The 9,325-nt window shown below is 40.2% G+C and overlaps 1 protein-coding gene across 1 annotated transcript; it reads right to left on the bottom strand.

Annotated features, from left to right (window-relative positions):
* Window positions 1-827: 827 nt before the first annotated feature.
* Window positions 828-6,835, bottom strand: LOC109012200 (phosphoacetylglucosamine mutase-like). The gene is made up of 9 exons (XM_018993724.2): window positions 6,676-6,835; window positions 6,305-6,570; window positions 5,762-5,881; window positions 5,512-5,654; window positions 5,179-5,424; window positions 4,163-4,584; window positions 3,892-4,067; window positions 1,580-1,676; window positions 828-1,155 (listed from the first exon to the last, which is right to left on the bottom strand). The coding sequence occupies exons 1-9, from the start codon at window positions 6,734-6,736 to the stop codon at window positions 1,001-1,003; spliced, it is 1,686 nt and encodes a 561-aa protein (XP_018849269.1). The 5' UTR covers window positions 6,737-6,835; the 3' UTR covers window positions 828-1,000.
* Window positions 6,836-9,325: the final 2,490 nt, after the last annotated feature.

The following is a 9,325-nucleotide window of genomic DNA, read 5'->3' as shown; positions in this document are numbered from 1 at the left end:
GGTCGTGCTACTTATTGTCAATCACGTCTACAATAAATGACACTGTCCTGATAACCAAAACAAAATCGTATCCTTCAAGTCTTAAGAGATAAAACTATCAATGCTTCACTTTCCTCTTCCTTCCGGCTACCATGCTCCTTGAGCCTTTGCTACTATCATCCACTCTAGCACCCTCTCGAACCATCACAGACGCAAGGGACCCAGAGGGATTTCAAGGGGAAATTTTCAAATCACTGTTGGCGAGTTAGGGCAAGAGTCTGGCACAAGGAACTTTATTCTCGAGACTGGTGAGATTGTCAACACGTGATGAGCGAGTTATAGTTGTGGGGGTTTCGATTGCTCATGCGGATCACTTTAGTGAAGCCTGAGCTTGCCAACTCCCAAAAGAGAGTTAAAGAAAAAAAAATCAAATTTTGTGCATGAATTATAGACTCATGACCAGTAAAATCTTCTAATTGAAGTTGACAATTAACTTGACACGAGTCAGCTCCAAGATCAGTAAGTTTCATTCAAAAATGTCGTTAGTATGATCATGGGTTAAATGATCAGTATGTTTCTTGAAAGGGATGAATCATAAAAATACCGTGTGGAAAGAAAATATTTATAAGGGGGGCTTGTGGGCCATTTCCCTGAAAAGTCTAAAGTCCGGTACACCTGAAACACCATCAAATGGACTCCTCAGAAGTTGCACATTAATCTCAATCGACATAGATATTAGACGGATCATCACCTAGCATTCTAGTTGGGAGACTCACCCGATATTATGATGAAAAGGTTGAACACAATCTCACATCAACTCCTTTTAAAGGCTATGGAGAATCTCCAAATTAATCCTTTCAAATGTCATATAAAGTACATTTGAACTTTAAATTGTTAACCGTTTCCACAATTCTAGTTTTCAACGTGTCTGTACAAAGCAATGCATATGCCAATTCATATGTACTTTATATAATAGAAAATCAGAATCAATTTAGTTGCAGGAAAGAAACATAGGTTACATTTAGAAACTGCCGGACCCTAGGAACTGGTCCACAAGTTTGGCTACAGAGTTGGCTAGGCTGTCCGCTGCTTCTTGGGTGGATGCTTCTGCATACACACGTATCACATCCTCAGTACCTGATGGTCGGATGAAAGATCGACCTTGAGGGTATTTTGCTGCATCATTGGTTAAAGAAAAGTCTTATGAAATCATTCATGGCTTGTTCCCTCCAAAGATTGGAGTAATATGTTCTTTTTTAAAGAGGTAATACCCAAAATTTTATTAATATCCCTCATTTATGGTAGAGGAATACCATTTACTAAATGGAGGAATATGTTGTTCAAGAAGTTCAAATTATATTAAAGATTTAAGAAACTATCCACATTGTCACCATTTTGGGAATTATTATGTCTTGTATTCTGCAGACGAAACATAGAAGGCGCTTTTTCAAAAAAAAAAAAAAAAACTTGGAAGGTTGCCAAAGTGCACTTGGATTGTCTGGATCAATAATCAAGTTGGGCAATCAAAATGCATGAACAAGGACTAAGACAAGAAAAGCTATGCTGGTTTAATTGAAAAATCATTGATAGTTTGTGTTACCAGTCTCAATATTAATGGCTTCTTGGATGCCAGGGGGCCTTACAACAATCGTTTCTGCATTTGCTGTGACGACAGCAGTTCGGTCCACAACTTTTACCTAACATAATAGGAAAAGTAGCAAACACATCAATTTATGAACTAAAAGGAAACAAATAATGAAAAAATTATACGTTTGTTTTCTTTGATACGTATGATGGAAACAAATGTAAGCCAAAAATATGTCCCTGGTATAGGTAGCAAGTTGCTTCCTCCAGCATAAACAAGTTGAAGGAACCTCAACCGTTAAGAAACTTTTTCTTTTATAAGTACTATGTTAAGGAACATGCAACTAACTACAAGCGAGAAACTTCAAATAAAAAGCAGCAGTACACATTCACAGACAATATCGCAATTAAACAAACCTACACATTGTTAGCGTGATATGATTTGGTCTCAAGCATTTTCTTTCATTTTATTTTCTTTTATAATTTTCCTGTCTTCCCAAGTTGGACCAAGTTCAGCAACTTCCATTAGCTGCCTGTCACTAATCAGTCCTCGGGTGGTGTGGCCAACAATAACAAGATTCCCTTTTTGTTTTTTAATAAGACTTTTGCCATACATAAGCCAGTGTGTTAGCACACCACTTATAGTGGGACCTATTATAACTTTTAAAAAAACCAAAACACCAATAACTTTTTAGCATAGTTGATGTGGAAGGCTTCCACATCAGCAGTGTGCTAGGTGTGTAAAAAATAAGGCTTCTAAATAGATTTTCTCTGTTAATAAGCAATGTACTCTCATTAAAGATTGCGAAGGTATGACCCTAGCACACAAGAAGTACACCAGAGAACCCCTATTTAGAAGAAAAAGGAAAACAATTCAGTATGTGTAAAAGCTAGAAAAAGGCAAAGCATCATGAGCTGCTATTCATGTGTAAAGAGAGTTGAGGACAATCTTTGTCAGCTCTACCACCAAAGCTTTCTTATCTTCAGAGGTCCATGCATTCCTCTGTCTACAAATATATCACATTAAGCATTAAGAAGCCAACCTCTCCAAACTATCAAAATAGTACCATGTACCTGTTATCCAATTCAACTCATCAACAACTCTCTCACCCTTCTCTGCATGAACCAACCAACACCAAACCCCTGAATTTCAAACACCATAAATTCCCCCTACTTCACATTAAAGAAAAAGATGATCAATGGGTTCCCCATTCTTCTTACACATACAACATTAATACATTATAGTGATGCTCAACTTCCTCGGGTTATCCAATGTCAAAATCTTTCCAAGCATATGCAATCATTATATAGCAGGCCATCTCAACATCCCCTTTTTATTGCTAATTTCCATCAATTCGGTATGCTTTGACACAGCTGGTTAGCCTTAGAGCCATAATCTGTTAAAACCATTTCATTGAACATACATGGGAAAAAATAAAAAGAACTATGTGCATACACCTCGTTTATCTATACCTATTTCTTCAGTTGCCTAGTCTACCTTGAGCAACTAATGGGCAAGTCTGTGAGTAATGAACTTTAGTTGGTGTATAACACTAAAACTTCATTAACATAACTTATTGAGTTATTTTACATATGTGCGGGTTCTAAGCACCATTAAACATATAGCCCTTTGCAGTTTAAGTTCATAATTTGGCATTCCTTTTTTGGGACAGGCGGCAGAAAATAGGAACATTGGTGGGGAGGGTGTTTTCCTTTGATAACCTGTACAAGCCATGGAGCCAACTAAGAAGACGTGTCTCAGGACATCTTAAATCCAAGTGTTCAATAGGGATATCAATTCAGGTAGTAATTGCAAAATCATGTACTTGACAATTCCTTTTTCTTTTAATCCAAAGGTACTCAACTAGTTCAAAAGAGAATCTTAGCACATCCACTATTTCTTTTTTTTTTTCTTTTTTTTTTTTTTTATTATTAAAGATTTCCCTCACTCATTCTCCTTTAGCCACCACAAAGACTGGAGATCGAATTAATCTTTCAACAAGCACTGTTGTTTAGAGAAGAATTAAATTACACTTCATGGTGAGAAAAAGGAACTTATATTATATACTGAAGAATTGCTGCTTGAGGCTTCAATTGTTTTCTTTGATGATTCTACAAAATCCAAATATTTATTTTCATCTTACGCTCTCATAAATATTGTATAGAGCTGCAGAGGAGCCTTACCTAGCACTTGAGTACATCATGACATTTCATGGTAAACCCCACAACCTATGGCACTAGTATAGCATGGAATAAGGAAACACACATTCAGCCTCAAATTTTAGGATAATAAGATTATCTTCATAAAAAGTGATAAAGGAAACTGACCTTAACCTGCCTACTAGGTAGATCCTGATAAAGCTCACTCCATCTACGTATTGACCATCCCTTGTGTTGCAAAATAGCCTCCACCAACAGCAACCCACTCAGAGCATCCCCAACCGCTTGGTTGATCAACTTACTGGCTGCCAACAGTCTCAAAGCAGCTGTTTCCTGCTCTGAGCCTGAATCAAACAACCAAATAATTCATGAAGCCCATCACTTAATCATTATATTAGGACTGGTACAATGAAGAGAGGAGGAACAAATCAGATGTGACCTGTAGATACTGAAGAAAGCTCCTTATGTCTGGCCTCTAACCAACACAAGAAAGATTCTGAGAATAAGATAGTTCCATGGCCATTAGCTTCGAAATAGATCCCAATATCAAACTCAGCTGCTTTCTCATGCAAGTGTTTGACTCCAGTTGGAGTAAAAATAACTTCTAACTCTAACTTTTTGAGGAAATCTGTGGAGGCTCCATTTGCATAAGCTGTCTGCACAACACCCAAACGAGCCTGATAATTACTACCCATATTTTCACCTCTCTCCTTGCTGAGAGTACTTAGCTGCTCCTTGATGAAGATAGCAAATAAAGATAATATCTTGTCCCCATCAACAAGCTCAATATCACTGCAACCTTTTGATGATGGCACACAAAAATATACCAGTCGATCAGCATCCCCATCCAAACTAGCACACCTGCAATACTAGAACCATCTACCAAATGAGTCCCCAATTCACATCAGTTGACATTTTCACTAAGCATCAAAATTTCAATAATTGTAAAATTATTGAGTTTCATCCATGCCGAGTTTGCTTAGAAATTGGATCACCCCCCCCCCCCCCAAAAAAAAAAAAAAATAAATAAATAAAAAGAATCCCAGAAAGAAAAGAAGAGAAAACGGCAAAAAAGGAATTGATGATTGCATTTCTATTGATAGTCATCCATTCTCAACCAGCCAAGTAGGCTTCAAAGTGGATGATCATTTCTGTCAAAACACCTATCTCAAGCAGCCAAAAGAAAGATTGCATCAATAGAGTCAATTCCAACTATCAACTGCCTAGTTCAAAATTCAAGTTCTTGAACAGCACATAACTTGGCATTGAAAACTGTTACAGTGGACATATATCACAATTAATTAGTCAATTAAATTCACATCCATGTGCAATAGACATGAAGTAATGTGTCAATACATAAGGTGCTTCCACTCTTTCTCCAGCAAATTTTTTGTTGTGCATGTTGTGCAGATGGTCAAGAATCATTTTATTAACCAAAAGGAAGAGACGACTGACCTCAGTCCTATGTCTTGGGAACCAAAGCCATGTGGAGCAACCTTCTCCTTCTGCACAAAATCAGCACCCACTCCTTCATTGAGCACGCCATCTCTCCCAGAATTACGAACCTCAACAAACAAATTATCCAGCATCTTCTTCAAAAGCTCAAGCTTTTCTCCACCCACACCATTAGCCCCATCAACAACCACTTTTAAATCCCCCTCACTCATCCTACCTTTACTTGGGATCAAATCAATCAAGCACCTAATCAACAACACAAACTCTTTAGCAAAGGCCTCTAGAGACAATATTATGTCAAGCAAATCATATTCACCTTTAGCTCAAACTAACCTGAATGAGCTTGATAACTGTTCAAAATAATCAAGTTCGTATGCTTTCATGCCCATGTTTCTTGCGCGCACCATCCAATGTAGTTGTGGGGTAGTCACAATTCCCATATCAATTGCAACCACTCCCAGAATTGAACTTACTCCCTTCAGCCAAACGTAAAACATAAGCAAATCGTACCAAATGTAATATCAGCAATGACTAATACATTTGGACAAAGCTCGTACTTGTTAATGGGGAAAAGGCTATTTACTTGTTTAGCAGCTTCAAGTAGAGATTCCCCACTAGGCCTTGTGTCTCGCCCCAGCAATATCGTGGCTGGCCTCACACCATCCAATGGGATACTCTCCTTCTCCACAAATTCGGTTATCAACTGTAGTAGAGCCAAAAAAATAAATAACAACATGAGTACAATTCACTTTCACAATAGCTGCATTCCAAGTAAAAACCAATAATACATACACATTCTCAAAAAACAATCTCACCCATCATACCCAATAGAACCTTTTACCAACAAAATTTATTAAAACTAGTATCCTTAAATTAATACCATTCCGTTGTTTCACAAAATCATTTCAAAAAGAGAAATAAAATATGAAAGGAAGAAAAGGACGTGTAAGAGCCAATTTGGCTTCTTAGGCATGAAACCTACTAAAAATAGGGAATTTGAATATTTGAATTCTATTATGTCCTCAAATATTTCGTAGAATATCACACTCTTTGTAGACAGACATTATATATGCGCGTACAAAGAAGAGTGTGTGTACGTGTGTGGGAGAGAGAGAGAGAGAGAGACTTGGAGGAGATGTTGGGGAGTGGGGGCATTGGCCAGGGCGTCAGCGAAGGGCTCCCAATCCCGAGATAGCATTCCACCGCTGGGGTCAGCGATTTTGACTCCGTTATCGGTCACTTTGTTATGTGAGGCTGTGATCATGATCCCGATAACTGATGACTCCATCTTCAGAGATCTCAGGGCCGCAAGTATCCCTACTCTGTACACCGTCGATTGGAGCAACGCCGCATCGGCCCTGAACCCCGCTGTACCGTACGACAATCTCACACCTGCACCAATATACACATACACACAAATGCATTATTATCATCATCATTTCTTCTCTAGGAAAATAAAAAGGAAAAAGGGCAAAGGGAATAGATGGGGAACGGGACCTTCCGGAGGAGAGAAGCAAGAGGAGGAGCTGAGGAGGAGGGAGTGTTGTTCTTCCTTCATGGTTGATGCTTAGCAATGCTCTGCCTCGTGCTGCTGATTGTGGTCTCGGATTTGCTCCCCCACTGATCTCAACGTCCACTTCACCAGGCACTCATCGAAGCAATAGATACTGTGCCTAGATTAAACGCAACGTTTTTACTCAAATTTTTGTTTTTTCTTTTCATTTGAAACATTACTGAATAACTATTTTTTTTATATTGACGTTGGATGTCTGAATTCAGATCCCTAGGGGTGCCCCCGCCCCCGGGGGTGGGGTTTTCACCCCGTCCCCCACTCTCGGGATGCGGGGGCGGGGTGCAGGGCGGATCCACTTCTTTTCATTTAAAAAAAATACTATATTTATTTAATTTAAAAATTATTTCTAAGTGTAAAAATAATTAAAAATACATTTTTAGATCCAAATTATAAATTTAAATTTTGTAAATATGACTATAATTTATAAACTATGTAATTTTTAAATTTACTAGTGCATATTTTGTGTAAATTATACTGTATTAATTTTTAAATTATGTAGTTTTTAAATTTATCAATTCATATTTTGTGAGCAAGTATAACAAATTATAATATATATTTATATATACACAATTTGTAAAATATAAATATATATTTATGTATATAATATATATATATATAATTGTAAGAGGGGGCGGGGCGGGGGAAATGCGAGGCGGGGGGCCCCACCCCTATATGGGCTGAGCAGGGTTGCCTGCCTCGCCATGTGGGGGCGGAGCGAAAGCAGAGCGGGGCAGCGGGGGCCCCCTATAGCTCCCGACTAATTCCGAAATGCATTTTAATACTGATAAATATTTGTTTTTTGAATAATTATTATGTTCTTTCTTGTAATGTTATTTAGATTAATTATGGTTTTCACTGGAAAAAAACCCACATAAAACTGTGCAAAATCATTAACTCTAATTTCTTATTTGATAGTTCAGTTTAAACAACTTGTTGATGTCATGTTTCACAGCCCGAGCAACTCCGTCGTTCTGGGTTGATTTGTTCCTGCGTATAGAAGAAATGTAGGCTTGAGGTGGTGGAGGATACCTCCAATGGCTAAGTTAGTTTGGACTCTAAACCTCTCGTCTGTGTGAGCCTTAATCAATGTATATCTGTGTTTTGCCCCCGATGGGGTGATATTGATACCTGGTAGAGGAGACCCTTTGTCAGGCTGCTCATGGTGTGTCGCTTCGTAATGTGGCCATGTTTTTCTGCCAACTCCCTGCCATGTGACAGGCCAACCATGCCTGATCGTGGTGACCACTTATAGCTTGGGGCCCTTGTCATGGCGTGCTCGCCTCCGTCCTTTATTAAATGAGGCATTGCCTCGGTTAGGTGCTTCCACCTTCCAAGTCTTGTCTAGCCGTTGGCTCTCGAGGACTTAGTGTCCCTAACTTTGTGCGTACGACTTGTCGGTCAGTTGATGTGTCACGCCTCCTGGCTTAATCTCATGCACCAAGCGTGCTACTTTGTTGCCTCCATGCGGGCTTCATGGGCTATTGTCCTTTTGGGCTCGGCCCAGGCCATTCCATTCTCATACAGACTTTGCTTGACTGGGCTGTCCTTAGGTCCACCTGTACAGCATGGCCTGGCCTGGGCTTGTTTGGTCGGGCCCATCACTGCGGACAACCCCCTTTCTCAATACCCCACAAATTCCCACCACACACGTATGGTGAGAATTCTAAATGTACCCTTCTGCCTTTCCCGGGGCGATTTCTTCCAAAATACGTCTAATACCCCACAACGGTTTGGCTGTGCCATAAGAGACTAGATGGCGCCTCGAGTTCTTCCTAACCTTCATCATCCGTTAGTTTGAAGCAGAGGGAAGCCTACCCACGCATTGCATGGGTTATTGCACTAGGCTTCCCACGCGTCCATCGTTTGCTCTCCACGATGGCACCTCGCGACGGTTCGTCTATGCCATAAATGACTCGAAAACGCCTTGGGTCCTTCCTAACCCTTTGTCATCCGTCAGTTCAAAGCAGTGAGAAGCCCGCCCATGCACTGCTTGGGTTATTGGACCTTGCTCCCCACACGTCTATTGTTTGCTCTCCACAACACCACTCCGCGACTGTTGGACTCCACAAGGCCACTTCACAAGTTTCTCGAGGTTTGGCGTGTCTATTGGGTTTCTAGCTCGCGGTCACTTCCACTTCTTGCAAAAGTCCAACTGTCGCGTCCTCTTCTATATAAACTCCCCCTTTCCCTCACTTTTTTCCATTTCCATTCTTCTTCCTCTCGCATTCTCCCTCGTACATGCTTTCCCAATTTCTCCCTTCACCTCCTCACTTTGTTCCTTCTTTTGCACAATTCTCAATGGCTCCCAACGGGTCTTTCGATTCTCATTTTTTGTACTTTGCCAGGCGGAGTTGGGAGTATTTAGTTTCAGTCGATGATCTCCGTGCTCTGAGGAGAATGTATGATATCCTAGAATCAGCAGTTCTGGAAGTCTCTGGGCACCGCATCGTTGCGGTGGACTCCAACAGGATGGTGTCTCGGGTGGTGCTCTATCCTCTGATATTCACGATTGGCCTTCGCCTCCTGTTTTGCTGCCCCATCCGCGACGTCCTCAACTTCTTGGGGTTAGCCCCG

Source organism: Juglans regia, chromosome 15 (assembly GCF_001411555.2).
Source record: "Juglans regia cultivar Chandler chromosome 15, Walnut 2.0, whole genome shotgun sequence".
In the NCBI taxonomy this organism is placed as follows: Eukaryota; Viridiplantae; Streptophyta; class Magnoliopsida; order Fagales; family Juglandaceae; genus Juglans; species Juglans regia.
Note: the sequence above shows the minus strand (reverse complement) of the source record. Positions and strands in the feature narration are given on the sequence as shown.